General features: G+C 53.4%; 12 protein-coding genes across 12 annotated transcripts; 6 read left to right on the forward strand and 6 right to left on the reverse strand.

The window, feature by feature from the left end:
* Positions 1-1,003: 1,003 nt before the first annotated feature.
* Positions 1,004-5,236, forward strand: M409DRAFT_66152 (uncharacterized protein; the record flags this gene model as incomplete). The annotated part of the gene is made up of 1 exon (XM_033816814.1): positions 1,004-5,236. One exon carries the CDS (start codon positions 1,004-1,006, stop codon positions 5,234-5,236), a length of 4,233 nt encoding a protein of 1,410 aa, XP_033667963.1.
* Positions 5,237-5,871: 635 nt separating this feature from the next.
* M409DRAFT_66153 (uncharacterized protein) lies at positions 5,872-7,536 on the reverse strand (the record flags this gene model as incomplete). Its single annotated transcript, XM_033816815.1, has 1 exon — positions 5,872-7,536. One exon carries the CDS (start codon positions 7,534-7,536, stop codon positions 5,872-5,874), a length of 1,665 nt encoding a protein of 554 aa, XP_033667964.1.
* A 2,078-nt stretch (positions 7,537-9,614) lies between these two features.
* On the reverse strand, positions 9,615-10,286 carry M409DRAFT_54285 (uncharacterized protein; the record flags this gene model as incomplete). Its single annotated transcript, XM_033812664.1, has 1 exon — positions 9,615-10,286. The coding sequence occupies one exon, from the start codon at positions 10,284-10,286 to the stop codon at positions 9,615-9,617; it is 672 nt and encodes a 223-aa protein (XP_033667965.1).
* A 308-nt stretch (positions 10,287-10,594) lies between these two features.
* On the reverse strand, positions 10,595-11,985 carry M409DRAFT_54286 (uncharacterized protein; the record flags this gene model as incomplete). The annotated part of the gene is made up of 2 exons (XM_033812665.1): positions 10,595-11,796; positions 11,850-11,985. 2 exons carry the CDS (start codon positions 11,983-11,985, stop codon positions 10,595-10,597), a joined length of 1,338 nt encoding a protein of 445 aa, XP_033667966.1.
* Positions 11,986-12,187: 202 nt separating this feature from the next.
* Positions 12,188-12,602, forward strand: M409DRAFT_66155 (uncharacterized protein; the record flags this gene model as incomplete). Its single annotated transcript, XM_033816816.1, has 2 exons — positions 12,188-12,414; positions 12,476-12,602. 2 exons carry the CDS (start codon positions 12,188-12,190, stop codon positions 12,600-12,602), a joined length of 354 nt encoding a protein of 117 aa, XP_033667967.1.
* A 355-nt stretch (positions 12,603-12,957) lies between these two features.
* M409DRAFT_54287 (uncharacterized protein) lies at positions 12,958-14,100 on the reverse strand (the record flags this gene model as incomplete). The annotated part of the gene is made up of 1 exon (XM_033812666.1): positions 12,958-14,100. One exon carries the CDS (start codon positions 14,098-14,100, stop codon positions 12,958-12,960), a length of 1,143 nt encoding a protein of 380 aa, XP_033667968.1.
* Positions 14,101-14,568: 468 nt separating this feature from the next.
* Positions 14,569-15,744, forward strand: M409DRAFT_54288 (uncharacterized protein; the record flags this gene model as incomplete). The annotated part of the gene is made up of 1 exon (XM_033812667.1): positions 14,569-15,744. One exon carries the CDS (start codon positions 14,569-14,571, stop codon positions 15,742-15,744), a length of 1,176 nt encoding a protein of 391 aa, XP_033667969.1.
* Positions 15,745-15,846: 102 nt separating this feature from the next.
* On the reverse strand, positions 15,847-16,696 carry M409DRAFT_22515 (uncharacterized protein; the record flags this gene model as incomplete). Its single annotated transcript, XM_033806363.1, has 2 exons — positions 15,847-15,900; positions 15,950-16,696. The coding sequence occupies 2 exons, from the start codon at positions 16,694-16,696 to the stop codon at positions 15,847-15,849; spliced, it is 801 nt and encodes a 266-aa protein (XP_033667970.1).
* A 341-nt stretch (positions 16,697-17,037) lies between these two features.
* M409DRAFT_22516 (uncharacterized protein) lies at positions 17,038-18,345 on the forward strand (the record flags this gene model as incomplete). Its single annotated transcript, XM_033806364.1, has 3 exons — positions 17,038-17,279; positions 17,409-17,883; positions 17,938-18,345. 3 exons carry the CDS (start codon positions 17,038-17,040, stop codon positions 18,343-18,345), a joined length of 1,125 nt encoding a protein of 374 aa, XP_033667971.1.
* A 2,071-nt stretch (positions 18,346-20,416) lies between these two features.
* M409DRAFT_22517 (uncharacterized protein) lies at positions 20,417-21,250 on the forward strand (the record flags this gene model as incomplete). Its single annotated transcript, XM_033806365.1, has 1 exon — positions 20,417-21,250. The coding sequence occupies one exon, from the start codon at positions 20,417-20,419 to the stop codon at positions 21,248-21,250; it is 834 nt and encodes a 277-aa protein (XP_033667972.1).
* A 162-nt stretch (positions 21,251-21,412) lies between these two features.
* On the reverse strand, positions 21,413-22,008 carry M409DRAFT_22518 (uncharacterized protein; the record flags this gene model as incomplete). Its single annotated transcript, XM_033806366.1, has 2 exons — positions 21,413-21,676; positions 21,745-22,008. The coding sequence occupies 2 exons, from the start codon at positions 22,006-22,008 to the stop codon at positions 21,413-21,415; spliced, it is 528 nt and encodes a 175-aa protein (XP_033667973.1).
* Positions 22,009-22,492: 484 nt separating this feature from the next.
* On the forward strand, positions 22,493-24,145 carry M409DRAFT_54291 (uncharacterized protein; the record flags this gene model as incomplete). The annotated part of the gene is made up of 1 exon (XM_033812668.1): positions 22,493-24,145. The coding sequence occupies one exon, from the start codon at positions 22,493-22,495 to the stop codon at positions 24,143-24,145; it is 1,653 nt and encodes a 550-aa protein (XP_033667974.1).
* Between the last annotated feature and the right edge of the window lie 180 nt (positions 24,146-24,325).

Here is a 24,325-nt window from a genome sequence, read left to right on the forward strand (position 1 = left end):
ATAAAGAGGAAGACTTAGTTATATAGAGACTTTAAGAAGAAGCCTAAATTACGTAAGATCTAGTAGTAAACGTAGGCCGAGCTACTATAGGCTACTATCTAATACTAGATTCGTCGAATTATCCGCTATATTAAAGAAGTTATCTAGCTTAAAAGAGGTAACGAGTATCGTAAAAGTTCGGAGAATCGGCTATATAATAAGCGTACGAAGGCGTTTAATAGTCGATAGGTAGGCTCGGAGGTAACTATCGATTAGATTATAGAGAGTATTAAGTAGTAGTAAGTCGAAAATAAAAAAGAAAAAGTAGATAATACGAAAAGAGAAGTAAAGAATACTCGTACTCGTAAGAAAGTAGCTTAAAAACGGACTATAACTAAGAAGGCGCGCCTATCTATTACTACTAGGCTTAGAGCGACTAATAAAGAGTTAGTACTAATATAGAAAGATAATACTAATAAATAAAAAAGGTTATAACGTATTTAAAAGAAGTAGTAGTATAGGCTAAGAAGTACTACTATATAGGCTCTATAATACCTATAGATATTACTACTAAACGAGTAGTTAACGGCGTTATAAAAATAAAGTTTAGGTATAGGTATAGGCGTTAGGATACGAGTAGGAGTCGAATCCTCTTAAAATATCTATACTATAAATTTGTGTAATAGTGTTATTATTTTTGCGTGAATATCTCAGAACGCGCGTGCGCAGACATGAGCACGGGACCAAGCTCCCGGCCCGCTCCCGAGGGGGTGGCAAGGACTTTTGGTACCAACCTCCGTAGCCGCTCCGAAATGTTAGCGCGAACCTTAACCTAAACTGGCTAATGATGTGATATCGCGCGGATATCAGTCATGTGCAGCTATCACCAGCACCACTGTCACCTGCATGTCCCTAGTCGCCTACGAAGAGAGTCGATGACTTGGTCTATTCTTCCTCCTGAACAATACACACTCGTCGCGCCAGCAACCACAACTTGACCATTCATCGTTGCTGGCGCGCTTGCATGTCGTCGATATCCGTCTATATCGGACACTCTGGCCAGCGCCTCGTCCTCGACCCCAGCCTGACCACCTCCCTCGAGCAGCTCAAGTCATGGATCGTCAACCAGGCCGGCATCCAGCAGCGCAGCCAGATCTTGCTTACCGCCCAGGGCAAGCAAGTCCGCACGCAGACCTTATTGACCGAGAATGAGCTATTCGTCTTCGACTCGAGCTTGCTCAACGGCAAGAAGGCAACCAGTCCTTCCAAAGACCTCACCCAAAGCGTCGACAGCACAGACTTCCAACCGACTGCAGCGCCGGACCTCCCTTCGAACCAGACCGAGATAGAGTTATGGCAGAACCTATTCAGATTGAGAAAGAATTGGGCGGCAGAGCTATTGAATGGATGTAGCACGCGGGCGAAACAGGCGCAGCAATACCAGGATGAACAGCATGTTATTGAGCGGAGTCTGGCGGTGGCGGTGGCCAGTCTGCAGCAACATATCAAGACGGCGGAGAAGCAGTATGTTGGAGCGGCGGACTGGTCGAACGAATTTCTGGGAGAACAGCAGGGCCATGTCGATGGATGGGAACACAACCTGGGCAGCCTGCGAAGCATACCTGCGAGAGCCGACTTTTCGCGATTCATCCAACCTATGACTCCTCCGTCTGGCTCGAGGCGTAACTCTCAACACAACATCAACACCCTGCAAGGGTTTGTCGATGTTGTGAGCGTGAAGCAAGCTGCAAATGGAGCCAAGTCTGTCCTTAATGCCTTAGTCGGAAAAGTTGACAACGCGCGAGATGATCTGGACTCCGTCACGAGAAGCAGCAACGAGCTCTTTGAAGCCGTGGAACAGATCAACAACCGATCGATGGCCGAAAGCTCTTCTGAGCCCGCTCAACTGATGCAGGAGATCCACCTAGTTGTTACCAAGATGGCATCTGACTCGGATCATGTACAGTCTTTGGTCAGGAACCAACCAAACATGAACTCAATCTCGAAGATGGGTGCCCTCCACGCCAGGAACTACATTCCAAATCTTGTCGACTACTGCGGCGAGGTGAATGAGTTTGTCCATCGAGCCAGACAAAAGCGAGACAGTGCCGCCGAGATATCACTGGAGCATATGCGAACTTTGGCCGAGGTCGAATCCCAACTTGCAAAGTTGTACTCCGAGATGAAGGAGATCGATGTCTCTGAAGATCAAGCCAAGACCTTTCAGACCCTGTCCATCATATCACGACTTCCCTCAGTATACGGCCAGCTCTTGATTGAGTCTGTGAGGCGGCGAGAATGGGTTGCGAAGATGAATCGTGACTCGGCGACCCTGCAAGAAGAGGTCGCCACGTACCAGGAAGAAGAGGACAAGCGAAGAAAGAAGTGGATGAGGACTGTCGATGATGTTGTCTCTCCGGACGCCTTGCAGAGTCGAGTGCTTGGAATCGAGCTTGCGTTGCAGAATGAAGGCGGCAGCTGGCCCATGACCACTCGTGACGAGCTTACTGAGTATCTGAATGCCTTACTCAGTGTCTTCGGGCAGGGACCTGTTACAGACGAGATTGATCAAGCCATTCAGGATCTTGACAAGCCAACTCGGAAGCAGATCAAACACGCAAAGGCTTTCAAGAACGGCAGCATGCACGAGGCAGCCTTTGGAGATACGTCTTTGCTGTTGCGTGGCGATGAGCAGTACAAGACTCTTCGCGAAAGCAATGCAAGGCTTGAGGAAGACCTTCGAGGGCAGAAGAGTCGTGTCAGAAAACTCGAGGACCTGCTGCACCGCCAGACTCAGATGACTCGAGCGAGTACCGGCGATGTCTTTACACCGACCAGCGAGGGTGCTTTGCCTAATCGCATCTCCACTCCACCGGTTGCGCCTTCGGATGATACGTCAAGAAACAACTCTTTGAGCAAGCAAAGGAGGCCGTCCCTCGCCCAGGCGCAGGGCGTCGAGGAGAAGCGGCTTGCTAAACGCGTCGTTGATCTCGAGGCAGAGCTGCAGTCGTACAAAGATGAGGTCGCGTCCCGCAAGAACTCTGACGCAGAATTTCAGAAGCAGGTCGAAGAGGCGACTTTGACGAAGAAAGACCTCATGGAGAACATGGAGGCTCAACAACGCGAGTTTGCTGATGTACGGCGCAGCCTGGAGCATGAGCTGGCAGAAGCAAAGGAGAAGATTGAGGAATGTGAGAACGAGATCGAACGCCTCGCTGGATCAAGGGAAGGCATCGACGATGAGATGATACGGCTGAAGGAAGACGCCGCTGGACATGCTGCCAGAGCTGCTACCGAGCACGATGCTCGCAGTGCTCTGGAGCGTAGAGTTGAGATCGCTGAAGCGGCGAAATCACAGACTGAGCAGGAGATGCAGAAGATCCTACGCGAGCAGGAACAGAGACGCGAATCGGAGACGGAGCATATTCAAAGTCTTGCCTCTGCTCACGCACACTTGTCTCCTGATGCAGCATCACCGGATGGGCTCGTTGGTTTGGCCGCAGCTCTTGAGGAGCTTGCCCAGAAGTCTGCTGCGCACGTGAAAGAGCTTGAAGAAGCGGTTGCATATGCGAAGACCGAGAATGCCTCTTTGTGGGCAAGCAACGATCGACAAAAGACCGAATTGGCGACCGCTGCTGAGAAGCAGACTGAATCAGAAGAGCAAGTTCGTGAGGCTCAAGAGAAGCTGGGTGCTGAAGAAGCGAAGGCCAAGGATCTGGAAGAGCAGCTCGCCAATGAACAGGAACAGCTACGAATGCTTCGCAGCAAGTTCGCGGAGGGTGAGACCGGGTCTGAAGTACTTCGCCAAAGGGTCACCGATGAGGAAACCAAGACCAAGAAGCTTTCTTCTGAACTCGCGGAAGCCAAGTCGCATATTAACAGTCTCGACATTGAGCTCATGCGACTGCAAAAGAAGCACAAGGTCTACCATACCAACGCCGAAGCATCTGCAGAACGACTGCAAAAGCGAGCAGAGCGGGCCAAGGAGGTGTCGCAGAGACTATACTCCCAGAATATGAGACTTGGTCGACTGTTGGAACGTCTTGGTCTGGTCATTTCGTACCAGGACGATAACAAGATGACGATTGAGCGTGCGTCGAAGATGGCTGCCAGTACCACAATCATCGATCCTCACACACACATGAGCCGACAGATCTCTGTTACTTCGCCGCCACCTACGAGGAAGCCTTCAACAACCGAGACTGAACCTCCTGCGGATTTGAGACTCCTTCACTGGCCGGATTCCCAGACTGCCGAGGACGAGACTGCTCAATTCGAAGCCTTCCTCAACCACGTCTCACGCTTCGACTTGGACGTGTTCGCTGATGCAGTCACGAAGCGGGTCAAGGACTTCGAATATACCGCCAAGAAGTACAGCAAGGAGGCGAAAGAATCGACGAAGCGGGCTGATGCGTATAAAGAGCGTGCTGTCAAGCTCAGAAGCGAAGCTCAAGCTAAGATTGCAGTGCGAGACTTCAAAGACGGTGATCTTGCACTCTTCTTGCCGACAAGGGGTGGTCAAGTCAAGGGTGCCTGGGCTGCTTTCAACATTGGATGTCCTCACTATTTCCTGGCCGAAAGAGAGGGCATGCGATTGGGCACTCGAGACTTCATTGTGGCCAGAATACAAAAGGTGGAGCAGAAGGTGGTGGATCTCAGTGGGCAGCGTTCCAACGCTAATAACATCGCTGCTGATGGGAGGAGTATCGACGAGACGAGTGACGCCCCTTCATCTATGCAAGTCGAGGACGACAATCCGTTCGACTTGTCTGATGGGCTGACGTGGTGGATGGTGCATGCCGTGGAAGAACGAGGAGCCGGGGCAGCACCAACGACACCTGGCCTAGGCAAGTCTACCGTTGCGGCTGCCAACGTCGATGCAAAAGGCAGTCTTCGCGCCAAAGGTAGTGGTAAGAGCGGTGATGCCAGCAAGCATCTTAACAAGAGCTTGGACAGTCGTCGCAGTAGCTCCACGTCTAAGAAGGGTGTCGCGGGCGTGACTCCAACGACAGCCGTCACACCAAATGCTGAGGGCAATCGACAGCGATCGGAAAGCCAGGCATCGTCCATCGGCCAGCAACCTCGCCCCCTCCCTGGCCCCCCAGGCACAACCGGTCTAGGCATCTCCTCGCCCACCACCGCCGAACATCCCCTCCAACAACACCAAGAAGCCAAAGCCGACTTTGAAGAACCCCAACACGAACAGGTGCGCCAAGACCTCTCATGGCAACTCAATGATCCCGCATCAGAATTCTAATGCCTCTTCTTCAAACAGGTCCGCAAACTCTCCACCACCGCCATCCGTCCCAGCTCGTCCGACTCACCCTCCAAACCACGCGCACGATCCAAATCCCCTTCGAAATCCGTCCGTTCCCTGCAACGACATCTTGAACAGCATTCCGCCGCGACAGGCGGGAGTCCGAAGGTGAAGGCTTCTCCTGCGAAAGGGCAGCAGCCTCAGAAGGGGAAGAGTGGTTGGGAGAGTTTGTTCTCGGCGGAGTTTTCGTTGGAGAGTCCTACTAAGGAGAAGAAGAGTTTTACCTGAGGTAGATAGAGGTTGGTTGGTCGGCTGGCTTGGCTTGGTTTGCTGGTGGAGTGAAGGCAAGTGAGGAATGAGAGGTAGATACCCGTAGGATAAGGACCTCGCTATGAAGATGAACACCTTTTTGGATTAGGCCACTTCAATCAGACCATTCGTACGCATGTGACGTGGGAAGAAGGTCACGCGTTTGTCTTGCTTTGCTTGCTTCTGTATCGCTGGCTATCTACACATCCCTTTTCCATACTTGTCTCATGCACACGCAAGCAAACGCAACGCTGTCTGTTCGTTCATCTCATCTAATGCTCGTTTCTCATCGTCACGCAAATCATGCTTTTGTAGTCAAGACCCACCTAGGTCTTGACATCTGGCTCGACACGGCCAATGTACTCCTGCAGCTTGAGCAACTCAACCGCAACCTTGACGTTGTCCTTGAGGTACTCCTGCGCGTCCAGACCGTACTTGCTCTCGTCCGTCTCGTGCTTCTCGATGTACAGACGGATCGTGGCGCCAGAGGATCCAGTACCGGACAACCGCACGACGATGCGGCTGCCGTCGTCGAACTTGACGTAGATACCTTGGTTCTTGCTCACGCTGCCGTCGAGGTCGGTGTAGGAAAAGTCATCGGCTTCGACGACCTTGGCGCCACCGACTTTGCTGCCAACGAAGTCGCCCTTCTTGGTCGTGATGAGCTCCTTGACGTGGGCGACGACCTTGTTGGCGCCTTCGCTCTCGCAGCCTTCGTAGTCGTAGCGGGTGAAGAAAGTGCGGCCGTAGGTCTTCCAGAAGTCGTGCTGGATGGACTTGATGGACGGAGTGCTGCCGGTTTGCTGACCCACGCCAGCGATGATGTTGAGCCAGGCGACGATTGCCCAGAGGCCGTCCTTCTCACGGATGTGGTTGCTGCCGGTACCGAATGACTCCTCACCGCAGATGTTCATCTTGTTGGCATCGAAGAGACCGCAGAAGAACTTCCATCCAGTTGGGACCTCGTAGCTGCTGAGGCCCTTCTTCTTGGCAACGAGGTCCACGGCACCAGAAGTTGGCATGGAGCGTGCAAGGCCGTAGACGCCCTGCTTCTTGAAGTATGGAATGAGATCGGCGTGGTGGGCGATGATGGCGAGGGAGTCACCAGGCGAGACGAAGGAGTTCGCACCGTAGATCATGTTGCGGTCACCATCACCGTCTGATGCAGCACCGAAGTGAATGCCCTCCTTGTCCACACGCTTGACGAGAGAAGCAGCGTAGACAAGGTTGGGGTCTGGGTGGTGTCCGCCGAAATCTGGCTTGGGCACGCAGTTCTGGGTGCTGCCCGCCTGACCAAGCTCTTTCTCGAAGATGTCCACACCATAGTTTCCTGTCACACCGCTCAGACCGTCGAACAGGATCTTGAAGTCTGAGTGCTCCTTGAGGAAGGCCTTGATCAGGTCGAAATCGAAGATATCCTTGAGCATGTCGACGTAGTCCTTGGTGCTATGGATGATCTCGACTTCGAGAGGGCCGTAAGTCTTGGTGCCAATGGTGGAGAGGTCGATGTCTGGAATGTCGGCAATCTTGTAAGAGGTGAGGGCCTTGGAGGTATCGTAGATCTTGTTCGTGACGCTCTCAGGAGCTGGGGCGCCATTGGCCAAGTTGTACTTGATACCAAAGTCCTCGTCTGGACCTCCTGGGTTGTGGGAAGCCGTGAGGAGGATGCCTCCCGTGGCCTTCTTGATGCGAATCAGGTGTGATGCCGCTGGAGTGGACATGATACCATTCTGGCCGATGAGCAACTTCTTGACGCCATATGCTGCTCCAATCTTCGCGATTAACTGCACTGCGCGTTCATTTCCATAACGACCATCCCCGCCAATGACGAGGTAGGAGCCCTCGACGCCCTCAGGAATGGACTTGAGCGTGGATGTGACGAAGCTCTCAGTGTACCCTTGCTGTTCAAAAACTTTGACTTTCTTTCGAAGACCAGAAGTGCCAGGCTTCTGGTCCGTGAAGGGCTTCAAAGACACTTCTTTGACGCTCATTGTGGTGGTGGTATTCGTGGGTGAGGTGTTGCAATCGGAGAGAAAAAGTGAAGTGAGGTTGGAGAAAGAGGTCAACAACAGAAAGCTCGAGAGATGATGTAGTGGGGTGATCGGCGGGGCTCTTGCCCCCATGCAGGGTCCACAACTGGCAGTTTCCCAACCACTTTTCGAGTTGTTCTCATTCACACCGCTCCCCTTCTCCATGAACACTTGCAGCCAATAGGGCCAGGGCAACGTGGTCGTTCTAGCATGAAACCAGCCAAAGGACAAGAGACGGTGAAGTTGGAGGCATCGATAAGGTTATCGGGACGCTTCTTCACGGTGTCATACTTTTAAGATTCAGGAACAAGAGAAGCGTGCCTGAAAGTGCAGTGCAGATGTGGCGGGGCGACGTTGATGCTCTCATACTATTTCTCTGGCTGTGGCTCACGATCTTGACGAGCTTCAGTGGTAGTCTTGCTCGTGAACATCGGCCATGAACGGACGGGACGGCGTTGGTATAGGAAGGTTGGGTTTGTGAAAGAAGACCAGATTCGAGAGGCTGCGAGGACACAATTTCAGGAGACTCTTGCTACGGTGCGGTAGCCCTGGCAAGGGATCTCAGTACACGACCGTGGGTTATTCATGCAAGAATGAGACTTGCGAGTGATGGCATTTGACTTTAATGTCGTACGCTTGCTGGAGCAGGTCCACGCTGTCCGTTCGCATATCATAGGTATGTTCCGCCCTAGATCTTCTCACAGCCTCGAACGCCACATCAACACCCGCGCTGATGATGGCTGTTGCTCCGACTGCATCGCGTCTGGCATGCTCATAGTGTCTCGGCGAGATTACTCGTTCAAAGAGAGCTTCTCTACGATCCAAAGCAGGGCATCCTCATCTGGCTGAACAGGAGGATTGACCTTGTTGATATAGGTGAACGTCTCGTTGAGTGCGTTTCGCAGCGTCCCACGCAAACATTGCCCCGAATGTGCGCCTTATATCGACCTTGAGGTCGCCAACTGGTAACGATGATACATTCACGAGGCTGAAGTAGCAAAGGGTGTCGTCGGTCTAAGGTTCGGGTAGCGCCTCGGAATGCTGAATTCCACAGAATTAGGAAGGAACGACTTTGGCGACAGCCATCCTCACTGCTGCCATGAATCCATCCCACGACGAGCCAGATCAACACCTCCAGATCCTTGAAGTTCCTCCTCCGATTTAAATCCATCCAAGCAGTCGAAAAGACGAGTTCGTGTCTTGGAGACATCGCCAGCGAGCTGCACAACGCAGCACCCCCACCCCTTCTGCATGCGGTTCAATGCCTTCGATCCCCAGCAGAGTCTGCAGTCGTCCGCCTATTTCCTCCGACTCAGCTGGTAGGTTGATACGGCCAGTCTGCTCAAAATGCAGCGTCTATCCCCATTGCTCGTAAGCCCATCATGCAACCTCAAGTATAATCGAGAGCCAGGTCACACTCCGAGGCCGGGGAATAGTGGTCTCATGCGTTGATTTCGACCAGACACGAGAACATTCAACCGCTATAACCTCTGCTGGAAGACATGGTTTCGTCTAGCAGCTTGCTGGCCCATCGATCGTCGTCGTAGGCTCGGGGAAAAGGAGAGTCTATGGTATGTCCGTTAGCCTTCGGCATCGCAAAGTTGTTCCTTACAAAAACGATAGAGGCAGTCAGATAAGAGAGTGGGGAAGAAAGCACCGGATTCGTCTAGGAAATACTCTGGCAATACAACCATAACCTCCTCTTGGTTGTCCCTCGTTTACACAGCCCTCTTTCCGACAAGTCCAGAAATCGGCTACGAATACGATTGTTTGCTAAATCCCAGCCATCAATAGCATGCGAACCAAGCCCCTTCCAATAACTCGTCAGGCGAAAAGTGACCTAGAATCATCGAATCGAACACGTTCTATCCTGCGAAAAACCGTGGATCTGTAGGAGAGGGGAGGGTGTATCGTGACATACTGGTATGGGGGTGGCTCGTACATTCGTGAGACTTGCCGTGGAGACTCCCTCACAATCGATTTCAACTCCACTATAGGTCCGTAACCACAACCATCAGACTCCTCCTGGCTGTGCCATGTCAAGCCGCGATATCAAAACTCGTCCCACACCCACAACTACTCTTCGCCCCCGGAATCCCCGTCACCTTAAACTGACTCCCAATCAACTCCATCGTATAATCCACACTGCTCCCCTTCAACAGCTCCAAGCTCGGCTCGTCCATCACCACCTTCGCCTTGTACTCCCCATCGCCCTTCCCGGCCAGCACCTCCTCATTCTCGAAGAGCGTGTCTTCGTCCGGATCCATGTCTTTCGTGGAAGTGAGGGACATGAGGTATTGGAAGCCGTGGCAGCCGCCGGATTCGACGGCGACGCGGAGGGCGAGGTCGGGGTTGGAGTCGGTTTGCGCGATGGCTTGCAGGCGGCTGGCGGCGCGGGGGGTTATGGTTATGGTCATGTCGTTGCCCGAGTCGTCTTTGCGCGGGTTGGTAATTGCCACGGCTTGGTGGTGGGGTGATGAGGAGATTGCTCTTCGGTGGGGTATCTGCGCAATGTTCTCCCTACGCCGCAGCGCTGCTTGTGGCGCATTTCGAGTCGATGAGGACCATGACGGCGCGAGGAAATCGAGGTAGAGTGGCGTCGAGGCATGGAGGCATCGGCGGGGTATTGTTCGAGAGACGGGTCGGTGTGTGAGACTTTGTGATGTTCGCAGGCATCGTAGGCAGCTTCTTGCAGCATTCGAGGTCGCCATGGTGAGAAAGTTAGATTGTTGTTCGCACCGAAAGAACACAGGGCGAGTTCCAAGATGCTTCCCACGATTGGTCAGCTGCGGACTGAGCTCCGTATCCCACGTGACTATCATGTGAAAGTCAAAAGTGTTGTCGATGGCAATGCATACATTTGGCTGAGAGTATGAAGGTTAAGTTAACACTGTCAAATTTGAATGGGACGTTTGTCGGGTTGTGACTGTTGTTCTACGAGTGCTGCACTACAAAAGCCATCTTACACGCTGCATGCTCTATGAACGCCGATTCAATGCAGACTGGAGATTGAATAGACTTAGGCCAACGTCTTGAACTCGCCATCCTTGGCCTTCCCAGCCTCAACCAAATGCTTGACCTCCTCCTGGAAGACAGTCTTGATCTCGATCTTATCCGTCTTGCCCTGCAACTTGGCAGTCAAGGCCGCGATCTCCTCGTTGTCGAGCTTGGTGATCAAGGCATCGGTGTCGTTAAGAGCGCCATCGATCTGTCCCGGGCTGGCCTCACCATCCGTGAAGTAGTTGCCATCCTTGGCAGCACCACGAATGACACGCTTGTTCTTCTTCGCTGCATTCTTCGCCGCCTCCTTGGCCTTCTTCGAATCTTCCTTGGCAGCCTTCTCCTGTGCCGCCTTCTCAGCTGCAGCACGCTCCTCTTCCTCCTTCTTGCGCTGAGCTTCCTCCTTGGCGGCCTTCTCAGCAGCCTCCTTCTCCAACCGCTTCTTGTTCTTCTCCTTGTTGCCTTCTTGACGGAACTTCTTGATACGCTCGTCCTGTGCCAGAGCATCATCCACCAACTTCCTCAAACGCTGCACATCCTCGTTCTTGCGCTTCTTGCGGGCGTTGTTGTTCTTGCGCTCGACGTGTCGCTTTTGATCACGGCTCTCGTTGTCGTCAGGCACATCCTCATCCAAGTATTCGAAGGATCGCCAGGAGTCGATGCCGTACCAGAAGTTGTAGAACTCCTCAACGTGCTCGCGAGTGCTGTTGTCATCGCCGAGCTTGGGAACAGGCTGCTTCTTGGAGAAGCGGCCTTCAGATTCGAACACTGGTCGCCACAGCTTGTAGAAGTTGCCAGGCTTCTTCTGCACATCCTTCTTGCTTGGTGGCTCAACATCCGCGGCTTCGTCCACGCTGTCGAATTGACGACGCTTCACTGGGTCGAGCAGGATGTCCGTCGCACGCTGAATACATTTGAAGAACTGATCATTCTCCTCCTCACCAGCAGCCGCCTTCTTGTCAGGGTGATGCTTCAGGACCTTCTTGCGATGGGCACGCTTGATCTGATCCTCAGAAGCTCTCCATCTGTATTTCTGCAGACCAAGAATCGCGTAGTGGTCCTGTGTCTTCCAGTCCTTGGCCTCACGCTGCAAGAGCATTGGATCCTCGTTATCATCGAAATCGTCGTCATCTTCCTTCTCCACCTTCTTGACGTTCTCCTGGGCCTGAATGCGCTCGTCTTCGGAGAAGGTACGCTTATGTCGCCGCCGGCGGGCGTGAGCTATAGAACATACGTCAGTCATACAATCGAAAGCAATCCAAGATGCTGTTCACCAAGGTAGAACGGTCCACAGGGCTCAAGCGGCTTCTGTGTTGGCTGGCTCAGTTTGCCCACAGCCTTGAAGTCCTTCTCAGCGCTCCAGCCATCAGGCAGAGTCGGCAGCTCAGCCGTGATCTGTATCGCAGCCATCTTGCCAAGTCGTTGTTGCGAATTTGCGAATTTGTGAAGCTGAAAGTGAGAGGAGCGAAGAAGAGCAACAATTTCAGGGCAACCTAGAAATTCGCAGGAATCTATCCGAGGTTCAGCCGAGCCACCATTCACTTCCTTCGACCGCGAGCTATCAACTTTCCCTCCCCATCAACCCACAATGCCAATACGATAGCACCCGACAATGTCCACGAATCACGCCGCCGTCCTCGCAACCTACCGCCACCTCCTCCGCGCAACGCGAATCGCCTTCTCAGGCGACAAATCGACCCTCAAATCCGCGCGAAAGCTCGCCCAAGAACGATTCCGCGAGAACAAGTCCCTACCCCAAGAATCGCCTCAGGCCGCGCAGGAATTGGAACATGCACAAGGCGTTGCGATTATTCTGAGGGAGAACGTTGTGCAGGGGAAGTTAGTGCAACATTGGATGGGAAGGATTGGTAGGGGAGATGTGCTAATCTGGGTGTGATAGGAATGTTGGAGGCGACAAGTATAAGCTGAATATTCATGAGCATACGCAGAGGCTGGATAATGATACGGCTGGGAATTTGAAGGGGACGAAGAAGAGCTTCAAGGAGATTAAAAACAGCCAGTTCTAGCCTCGACGATTGAAGATGAGGACATCTACAATGTAAGAGACGGATGCATGCAGTCCAAATCATTGCAGTGGACGTTGTTAAAAGAAGGCCATCAAACGAAGGCGTTCGCTGGTCACGAGCTCTCTGAAGGTCGTAAACATGGGAGGGAAGAGCGAGACTCCGATGTGAAGAGCTATAATGGAGGAGAAGCGACGCGAAAAAAGGGTCGAATGTCGAATGACGGTGCCCAATACACACCGGGTACTTGTACATTACTCTAACAAAACTCTACGACTCAACGCCATGCTGGTACAGAGCCTCTAACCCAGGCCATTGAAACAATCAAAACAGTCAGCCCCCGTCTAAGCCGGACACTCTACTTCGCTGGTTTCCTTCCGACCATAAGGTACATCGGGGTGAACAGCTTCTCCCTTCCTCCAGCAACCAAGCAGTCGGCAGCCACAGCGAGAGAGTCGGCAGTCTTCTGGGTACCCTTTGGCGCAAGTCCGATCAATTCAAGAGCGCCGACGAATCTGTGTGCAAGACCACGGCCGATGTGCGTCATACGAGCAAGAGTTGGGAAGTCCCAGATACTCTGCATGTACTTGAGTTCACCAGAAAGAGGCCAGTACCATGGAAGCTCGTCAGGTCGGTCCGCAAGGTCCTCGTTCAACTCCAACTCGAATCCAGCAGCCTTCATGGCAGCCAATGCGACGTCAATCTTCTCCATGTTGGAGATACCGTCACCCTGCTCAATACCAAGACGAATCTCGCGGTGGTGAGGATCGTCGTTGTTGTACTTGTCGGTCATGAGCCACTCATACACACCAAAGACACCGCCTGGCTTCAGCACGCGGAAGATCTCCGAGTAGATACCCTCCAGGCTGGGTGCATGGACAGTGGCCTCAATCGCGTAGACAGCATCAAAGCTGTTGTCCGGGAAGCTCATTTGCATGAAGTCGCCCTTCACATAGTTGAGCTGGTCCGAAAGTCCCTCCTTTTGTGCGTAGGCTGTCGCGCGCTCGATCTGGTAGTCATTGTTGTTGAGGCCGGTAATGTTGACACCACTGAACTTGGCAATCTCTCTTGCTGGACCACCGACACCGCAGCCAACGTCCAAAACCTTCATGCCCTCTTGCAGGTTCATCTTCAGGGCAAGGTAGTGCTCGTGTCGGGCAAGGGCCTGTCTGAATGCTTCGCCTTTGCTGAAACGGCAGAAGTGGAAGCTCTGTGCCCAGCCGTACTCGTAGAGGTCGGTTGCGAGGTTGTAGTAGTGACGAGTGAGGGTGGCATACTCGTCTCGTCGTGCCTTGCGAATCTCCTCCGTCTCTTCTACGCTTGCCTTGTTGTCCCAATGCTTGAAGTACGAATCGACGGCGAGCTTCTGTGCAGCATGGTCTTTGCCCATCATGGCCATGATTGAGTTCTTCTCAGCACCGGTCTTGCCATGGAGGGCTTGCTTGAAGGCCAGGTCGCGCTCCTTGTCCTCCTTCTCGAGTTGTGCTTGCGTGCGTGCCATGTTTGTGTTGTGTTCGGCTTGAGGAGTTGTGGAGGAGGTTTGAGCGTATCGAATGAACAGCTTATATATACGTCTGTCTCAATTGGACAATGGAGACAGCGATGTGTGGGACAATCGTACGTTGACAATCTAGTATCTCGTAAAGGTTCGTATGGGAAAATCGTTCGATGTCCCTGGCCGGGAAATTTAGGGTTTCGCTTAGTGAATTAGCGTCTGCCACAAGCGAAACCTTAATGCGGAGATGGCGGCTAGCTCCGAACTTCCAGTCCTCACTTCAAGATTTGAAATGCTGTAGTGCCTGCCTCAAAAACAAGTCCTCACTTTCGACAGCCCCGAACCTTCACTCCCTTTCTCGACGAACATTTCCCAAGGGCCGCTGTCTTCCTCGTATTGCGACTGCCTTGGACACAAGTCAACGCCACCGACCACGCCGTCACTCGAGAATATACAGCGGAAAGTTCCCCCACCATGCCGCCACAGATCAAGCAAGATCTGAATCGCTCAGGCTGGGAGACCACCGACTTGCCTTCAGTCTGCGAGCGATGCCTCAGCGACAACCCATACGTCCAGATGCTCAAGGAGGACTACGGCGCCGCATGCAAGCTCTGCACCAGACCTTTCACGGTCTTCAGATGGAAAGCCGACCGAACAGCGAGGCAAAAGCGCACAGGCATTTGTCTCACATGCGCGCGACTCAAGAACTGCTGTCAGTGCTGCATGCTTGATCTGAGCTTTGGTCTGCCGATCACGATCAGAGATGCTGCGCTCAAGATGGTTGCGCCGGGACCGCAGAGTGAAGTCAATCGGGAATACTTCGCGCAAAACAACGAGCGGGAGATTGAGGAGGGAAGGGGCTTGGAGGGGTATGAGCAGACGGATGACAAGGCGAGAGACTTGCTGCGACGGCTGGCGAGCTCAGAACCATACTACAAGAAGCAGAGGCGGTTAGAAGCTGAAGGTGAAGAGGGCGGACAGAAGCTGCTGGAGGGAGGTGAGAGCTCAGAAGGAGGACACAGACCAGGACCGATCCGGACGACAGACTCGAGAGGCAAGTCAGCCTACGGATCTGCGTATGGAGCACCAAGCCGCGGAGGTGCGAGTGCTGGCAGAAGTGGTAGAGGCGGCGCGAGAGGCGGCAAAGGATTTCCATCTGGAGCTGCTCTACCGATCAAGCCTGAGGACATCCTGCCACCCAGAGACACTAACATCACATCCCTCTTCATTACCGGCGTAGAAGACGACATGCTGGAACACGATCTGCGAACGCACTTCTCACAATACGGCGCTTTACGCTCAATCGTCTGCAGTCACCGATCACATTGCGCTTTCATGAACTACATGGATCGAGCTGGAGCTGAAGCTGCGGCGGCTGCATGTCAAGGCAGGGCAGTGGTCAAGGGTGTACCGCTCAGAGTGCAGTGGGGCAAGCCAAAGCCACTCGACAACATGGATCGCGATCAACGACTGGAAAACGCCAAGGCAGGCCGTGCTGTACAGAGTACTGCCAAAGCAGTTGGCGGTGCCCCTGGCAAGAAGGCGATTACTAGTGGCCCAGCCGCAGCCGATGAGTTGGACAGTCTGGCAGCCGTCGCTCCACCGCCTGGACAAGGGGACGTGGAGTATGCGGCGATGGCAGGCGAGTGATTGAAGGGATCATTGGGTTTGGAACATGATCTTGTGATTTCTTGGGGATGAAAAGCGAGGCGTCCGGCGCACAGATACTGCGAACAGCATTGATACGGGCAGTCAGAACTGCATCATATCATCAATCAAATAGTACGTTTTGTACAAGCCGATGATCTGTACTATCAGATAGTCACCGGCACTCCCATACTTTCCCCATGCTCACCTTCTTGAGCTCTTCCCTTTCACGCCACGCAGGTCCGTGGATTACTTCCTGTGACATTTCATAATAAAGGTTCTCAGACCACGGCAGCGGCTTCGCCCTCGACTGATTGAGCTCATAAGCTCTTTGAAACTCCGCCCAAGTCCGCCTCTCCCGGCAATCGGATCTCGTGAGCAGGTAGCACGCTTCGTATATATCCCACAGAACCTCCTTCGAAACAATCGGCTTCCTCTCCACCCGCGGAACCTTCGCCACAGCCCTCCTCACCCATGGCAAGATCGCCAACGGACACGTCTCATAATACCCCCTCACCTTCATCCCCTCATCAACATGCGGACAATTTAGATCGACATTGATGATAGCAGTGCTAGGATCCCGCAAAGACTCCGGTTTCGGCAACACATACGGGACTCTGACTTTGAATTCTAAGTGTCGAAGGAGTTTTACGTCTTCGTCGCGGAGTCTCTGGAGCCAGGTATAGAAGTAGGCGTCGAATGCGGAGTCTTCGCGATGGCCCCGGTGGAGGACCCGGAAGATTGTGTGGGACCAGTAGATGGGGAGGGTCTCGTGGCGGAGGTGCTGGTTGACGAGCGTTATGGAGAGGATGTCTTTACGAAGAGGCTTCTTGTTTGGATGAACGTATTCGTCTATTGTCCGTTCTGAGGGTTCGGAGAACAGTGCTTCCCAGATCAATGTCCGGAGTTCCGGTGCGAGGTTCAATAGGAGGCTCGGGTCGGTGGTGTCCTCCATAGCGGATCTCAACGAGTTCTCAGGTAGATGGCACCGCCCTCTATCAACATATATCAGGTATACGCACTATCGAGTGTTCACGATTAGATAGTGAGGTGAAGTGAGGTTAGTTGAAAGTGTAGATTGAGTTCATCAGACCCTCGCGCATGGTGCGGAGCCACGCTTCAAGCTTGCCGTCGGGAAGTCTAGGAGGACGGGCCGACTTCATCAGAAAATAGAGATACGTTGGGAGCTCCGTTCGCTACAACGCTCGCCCTCCTTTCACCACCTCACCCTCCTCCTCACATCTCACCGGCCTCGAAGCACCTCCCGCCAGACGACCTCGTGCTCACATCACAACAATGGCCGGCGCCCGTCTCCTCCGCCCTGCTGCGCAGCTGCTCCGCTCCTCGCCATCAGCATTCCCGAAATCGAGCTTTCAGAGAGTCGCCGCGCCGGCGGCCGCGTCGAGATGGAGGACGTATGCGACGGGTACCAAGGAGATGACGGTGAGAGAGGCGCTCAATGAGGCAATGGTCGAGGAGATGGAGAAGAACCCGAAGGTCTTCGTGCTGGGTGAGGAGGTTGCACAATACAATGGCGCGTGAGTCTTCCAATGCTTCGGGAAATGTCAAACATACCAAAATCTCGGATCTGTTCAAGATCGTCTGCGAGAATGGGAAGAGAGTGAGCTTGTAAGAGAACACCAGACTGACTGAGTCTTACAACACAGATACAAGGTCACCAAAGGCCTGCTGGACCGCTTCGGCGACAAGAGAGTCATTGACAGCCCCATCACCGAGTCCGGTTTCTGCGGTCTTACCGTTGGTGCTGCGCTCGCTGGTCTTCACCCCGTCTGCGAGTTCATGACCTTCAACTTCGCCATGCAAGCCATTGATCAAATCATCAACTCCGCCGCAAAGACCCACTACATGTCTGGTGGTATCCAACCCTGCAACATCACATTCCGAGGCCCCAACGGTTTCGCCGCTGGTGTGGCTGCTCAGCACTCTCAGGACTACTCTGCTTGGTACGGCTCAATCCCCGGCTTGAAGGTTGTCGCCCCATACTCTGCCGAAGATGCAAAGGGTCTCCTGAAGGCTGCCATTCGTGACCCCAACCCAGTCTGTGTGCTCGAGAACGAGCTTCTGTACGGTCTGCCATTCCAGGTCAGCGAGGAGGTGCAGAGCGACGACTTCGTCATTCCTGTATGTGATTCCAAATTCCCCCTACTTCACCATCACGCGCTAATATGATTATAGTTCGGCAAGGCGAAGATCGAGCGCCCCGGCAAGGACCTCACCATTGTCACCCTCTCGCGATGCGTTGGTCAATCCCTCGTGGCGGCGGAGCAGCTCAAGAGCAAGTACGGCGTTGAAGCTGAGGTCATCAACCTTCGCAGCATCAAGCCATTGGACGTTGAGGCTATCATCAAGTCGGTGAAGAAGACTGGACACATGATGGCCGTGGAGTCTGGCTTCCCAAGCTTCGGCGTTGGCGCAGAGCTCATCGCCCTGACCGCGGAATACGCCTTTGACTACCTCGAGGCACCTCCAGTCCGCGTCACTGGCGCTGAGGTCCCAACGCCCTACGCTCAGAAGCTCGAGGAGATGGCTTTCCCAACGGAAAACCTCATTGCCGACTACGCCGCCAAACTTCTCCGAGTGTAAACGTCCAAGCCTCCATCCACATGCGGATTTAGCCACGATACCACCCTTGAAGACATGTGCTCACCACGTGGTGGCTGCAGCAGGAGCATTATACCACGCGGCTTTACCGGGTCTCGGCGGGCAAGTCAGTGGCAACGACAGAAATACTGTACTTTTACCACGGGCTTTTCATTTGTGTGTTTTACAAGTGCCACGGTTTGCGTCCGGGAGTGTATCTAGGAGTGTCTACGCGGGCATAGCGTGGGCGGGAATGGAAAGCGCAGGTGTTGTTCGTCTTCTGACTGGAATGCATTACTGACCATCAACCCCAAACTGCCACCTACGTTTCTTTCGCTTCACGAACGCCTTCGACCTGGCCTCGATGCATTCAGAGCCATTCGCCTTGGGCTGCCACGAGTACTAGGCGAAGATGTCTGAGATTCAAATATCCACCTCCCGCCAGCAATGCGATTGTTCCTACGGCCGCCGTGCAACCCTTCGGACGATCACCCGTCCACACGTCTGCCATTGTGTCTCGCTACACATGCGACAAACCCAGCTCACACGTGCTGGCCATGTGCGAAAAGCCTTTGCCTAGATGCGGCTTCTCAGCCTGGCGTATTGGCAATAGTATCGCCCTTCTCGCCGTCGCCACTCGCAGAGCGTACCGGGGTGGGCTGTTTCTATCACCACGCGGAAGGCGCTGTTGTAGGCTTCTCATATATCGCTTAGCCAGCGTCCTCGTTCGTTCGTCATGTTCGACCGAGCTTTGCCTTTTCGTTGTGTCTGTACAAATCAAATGGGTGAGCATGTTGCTATTTGAGAGGTCGTTGTATAGGCTGTCACAGCATGCCGTGTCATGGAAGCTCGAATGCACCAACACGCGATGCGGAGCTTGGACAAAGTGGCGGCCACGCGACTGCCACAAAGATCGACACGGGACAGACTTTCTCTCTTGACGTCCGTCTTCACGTCTAGGCCCAGCATCGGCAGTCCGCTTGGAGGGGCTCCAGCGACATCATCCCCCCAAGCCGAGTCCACGGACATGTTCGGTCGGCCAACCTGGCTGCCGTGTCGGAGGCGGAAGACGATCTGCTCGCTCTCGTCACGAGCTGCCAACCGGCCAATGCGCTCGACTTCACGTCCCAATTCGGGTCAGGAAAATGCATGCCCCGATCCAGACGACCTCATTCGCACAAGACAGTTCTTCGTGCATGGCTGGTGTAGCGAGTCTGCCCGGTGGCTGCAGAGATCGACTTGACAGGCCTGTAGCATGCGGCTTTCGCGCACCCGTCGATCTGTCCTGACTGTCGCTGAATCAGACTGACAGATACCACGCCGCGATGGCGATACAGATGTACGCCGAGTCGAGGCGAGGAAGTTAAGAGGCGGTCTGAGCTGCTCATTGCTCGGAGATGGACTTTGCCTTTTGTCGGACTCACTCGGTACGGCTCTCACGACCACACGGCACGATAGGTTTCAGTGCGACGCCTGATGTCGATTGCCAGCTCTCGCAGACGTCAGGCCGTGCCATGTGGCCGCCGTGTCTTACCCGCCTGCACGTTTCTGAACCCTTACCATTCGCCATGGATGGGATGCATGGCGTCGTCTTCCTGGGCTACGACGGTCAATGCATTCGACCTCGTTTTCTTCGTATGGACCCTGGGCATGGCCTTTGCCGATCATTTGAGCCATCTGCGCAAATTTAAGAGACCACTGGTTGGCCCTTCTCGTCATTATGGTGGGTCTTGAGGTCGGTCAGTGATGTGGTGAGGTTTCAATGCACCCTCCTACGTCTCCGAACCGGATACTACCGACCCATTGTATCTCTGCTGGGACGCCTTTTTCTCGTGGATAGCATCATGCAGCAGGCGCCATATCCGCGCAAGCGACCACTGTCGATCATGGTCGGGATGTGCGTCAAGGGTGCGGTATCAAGAAGGTTGTATATCACAATGATGATCCATTTCACCGGCCTTCAAGGTTGTCAGATTAGAGCCTCACGTCGATCACTTCCTACATCACCATCGTTGGACCACTGGGTTGCGGATCATACCGCACTACCCTTGGCCAGAGTCGCTCGGTCTATATCATGGCCGTTGCCGCATTCTTTGAAGCAGAAGATACTCCACTCACACCAAGCACGAACCCAAATACAGATACAAAGATCACAATCCTGGAAGAGATATCAGAGGTCTTGCAGACATCGTCAGACGCCGACCATCGTCGAAAAAAGCATCGTTCACTTCTACTGGCCTTGCCTGCCGAACTACGAACTGCCATCTACGCCGCCGCCTTGCTTGACAACGACAACGACATATCTCTCTTGCGCACCTGCAAACAGATCTACATGGAAGCCTCGCCTACTTTGTACCAACGGCCCGTCAGCTTCTCCTCCCAGGCCACGCTCACCTCATGGGTCGAGAGAAGTCAGGAGGCCGACCTGAAACGGGTCAGAACACTGTCGCTACGGTTGACGGACATCGACATGTCATCGCTCTTCGATAACGATCTCGAAAGAACAAGTCCACGCCCGACTGCTTGGAGACTGTATCAACGAGAACTGGAAAAACTGGACCGAGCACTTCGATCACTCTCCGGCCTACGGAATCTGAGCATCGCCCCGCCAGAAAAGATTCATTCGCAGCTGCTGAAAGCAATGTACCTCTCGTTTCTCGCCATGATACCCACACGACTACCAGTGCTCTCACAACTAACAATCCACGACGACGAATCGTTGATGAATAAAGCCCCGAGTCTGAAGTTGCTTTCGAGCCATGCGAGATTAGTCTTTGATACAGTGAAGCGTCCTCGACATGTGGGCTCGTCTTCGAGTGAAGCTTCGACGGATTTGGATAAGATGGCTGATGATGTTGTGATGGTCGATGGGGTGGCTATTAAGATTGAGAGTATGGATACTGATTAGGAGATTTGTACTTTCGAGGCGGTGGCGGACTGATTCGCTTTGGGTGGTGGTGTTGCATTTCGTTGAGCAAAATGAGTATCAGTCTCGAATCAGGAACAGTCGTTAATCATTCGCATTTTCCTACCACCGTCATCTTACATCGCCCCATCCTACAAATACCCTTCAAACATTCGCCTTCTTCGGCACACAACACCCTCCCGCCTCAACAATCCCATCCCTCCCCACCTTCCCCTCCCCTTCCGCCACCTCCACCTCCTTAAACTCCCTCGCCTTCTCATCGCAAAACCTCGCCATATACGTATCCTTCCCGGACAACCCCTCGGGCGCATGCGTCGTCCACCGAATGTGCGTCTTGTTGTACACGTTGCTCCACTCCGGGTGATGTTTTTGCGATTTGCATTCTGTCGCGATGGAGGTCATGAATTCCTATATATCCATCCACACATGAGCAAATCCATTGATGGTGGGAAATGAGTGGTACGGCTTTGACGTACCCAAGTCGCTTTAAAAGTCTTGAATTTAAACGGACGTTCGAGACCTTTGCCTCCGTTGCAGAGCGTCCATTTCCCGGACTCCTCCACGAGGGCGTTGGTGTCTTGGAGGAGGGTTTGGGGGTCTGCGCCTTCCGAGGGGCGGATGTCTTCTATTCGCACCATTTTGCGGGTTGTGTGGGTGAAGGGGCGGAGTTGTGGATGAGGTTTGATAAAGTGGAGGGTTTGGAGGATGGTTTGGCGGGATGGGTTTGTTATGTGGCGCATGATGATGGGGATTGGGTTTTTCTGGGGGGAGCTTTGGTAGGCTGTCGTCGCTTTGCGAATGTTGCTGGGGGGAGTTGGGCGAGGAGACGACTGGAACTTTTGTGGTCAAGAAGGTAAAGACTTTATATTGGCTAGGCGTGCAGTACTCATTTGTGCACGCTAACTGATACGATCCACACATAAGTGTTTCGTTTTCATTCACTCACCTATCAATGTCTGGGTGAAGAAGTCGCGTCGTCACGTGCTATGCAATCGTTCTCGCATTTCGGCGCAGACACCAGGGATCAGCGGCGTTCAAAACGTCACCCTAGGGCGCCACATACTGCAAGGCACTCAAGGACCGCTCCAACCTTCACCCCATTCTCAGCTATTGGACTCCTCCTCTTCCTTCTCATCACAATTCAATGCTGCCAATGCATCACCTACCGCATTTACGACCCGCCACGCGATCGCAACCCTCTAGACATTGGCCTCTCTCATAGCCATGTTCCCCTCCACCGACTGCGATGATTGCAAGCCAGCGTATATGCGACGCAGCCTCGATTCCGTTCCTCCCTCGACGATTGTCCTATCTTCCGCGCCTCTTCTCTTGACATGGATCGCGGCGGTTGTCATCGCCCAGAGGAGGCTGTTGCCTATACTTTCGAGCGACAATGAGAGGAAGAGCGGGCAAGATGAACTACCCACCTTTTATAAAAATGTCTTTGGGGGAGGTGGTAGTAGTACGTGGCAGAGTGTGAAGAAACCCTCTGCGCAAAAGCTGGCATCATGGGTCTTCTCGGCGAGCATGGGCTTGTCGGCAGTTTTGGTGGAGTTGCTTCTCTGCGAGATATCCAACACGCTCAATCCTGCGGCGAGAGGATTGGCACTGCAGATCACGCTGAGCTCTTTGCTAGTATTGAGCATAGTAATTACACCGGCGCTGGAGATCCATGGCATCGTGAAAGGGTTGCTAGGTACACCCTCAGACACGGCATCCACGCGCAGGACCCGGCCGAAATTTCGACTTGCCATGGAGCTCGCGCTTTTGGCTTCGTGGTTAGTGGTCTTTTGGTATATTCCTCAGACTTCGGTCTTGAGGAAGAAGCTGCATGAAGGAGACCATGGACATTCAGAGGGTGATCATGCGTTCACGGAGGCTTGTCTGGAAAGGATTGGGATCATTGGAATATCCCTCATGGCCTCGCTATCTGGATTCGCTGCGGTATCTTCGCTTTGGCAGACGTTTGGAGTTCGACATCGAGTCGTGAAAGAAAATGATATATCACGCAAAGCAGCTGGTCTGACTGCTACGGAAGAAATGCTCGCAGCTAAGCAGAGCCGAGTGCGAGCTTTGGAGCGCAAGATGTCTGAAGGTGGTGGAGCATCTCCGGTCGAACAATCTGGTATCATGGGCCGAGTTATTGGTTCGTTCCGTGGGTCCAATGAAGTGCAAGAGCTGAAGGCGCTGCGAATGGAGGTCTCTGGACTGGAGACAATGAGATTCAGTCTGGCCAACTCGCTCTCCAATCTCCGCTCTCGACATGCTGAGCAGGAACGATCGAGAAGCAAAACAGGCCGGCTCCTCAACATTGCCAACATGATATTCGCCATATACTGCGCTTACCGGATCTGCGCTACATCCCTCTCATCACTCCGGCGATGGTGGAATCCATCACACTCATTCGCAACCAGCGATCCGATCAACAACCTCCTCGCCCTTCTAACTGCCCACTGGGACAGCAATCTCGATCGAGCCGCCTGGTCGCGGCAGATCAGCTTCTTACTCTCCGGCGTAATGCTCCTGGCCTCGTTCAACGCCGTCCTCCAAACCTTCCGCCTTTTCGCAAGATTCGCCCCTGGCCTGCTCCAGCACGCACAAACCAGTCTCCCACTCATAATATCGCAGATCGCTGGCACCTACGTGATCAGCTCTGCACTCCTCTTAAGAAGTAACCTGCCACCAGAAGTGAGCAGCGTCATCTCCGAAGCCCTTGGAGCGCCGCTGGAAGGCCGCTTTGTCGAGGGCTGGTTCGAGAGTTGGTTCTTGGTTGCTGTGGGACTCACCGCGACGGGAATTCTTGTTGGTAGGAAAGTGGGTGGTCACGATGATGATTGGGATGATGATGGTGGGATAGAGTTGGGGAAGAGAAGTTAATGTTTTACATAATGTAAATTTATGCGTTGACAGTAGCAGGTCGTTCGAAGTGTTTCCTTCACTTACAGGCATGTTTTGTCTACGTTGTCTCCTTTGGTTTCTCTTTTAGTTTCTGCTTCACTAATTGCTTTGCCTTCTCCTTTACTGCCTGCTTTATTTCCTGCTTTACTTATTTATTTT

Source organism: Zasmidium cellare (assembly GCF_010093935.1).
Source record: "Zasmidium cellare ATCC 36951 unplaced genomic scaffold M409scaffold_16, whole genome shotgun sequence".
Taxonomy (NCBI): Eukaryota; Fungi; Ascomycota; class Dothideomycetes; order Mycosphaerellales; family Mycosphaerellaceae; genus Zasmidium; species Zasmidium cellare.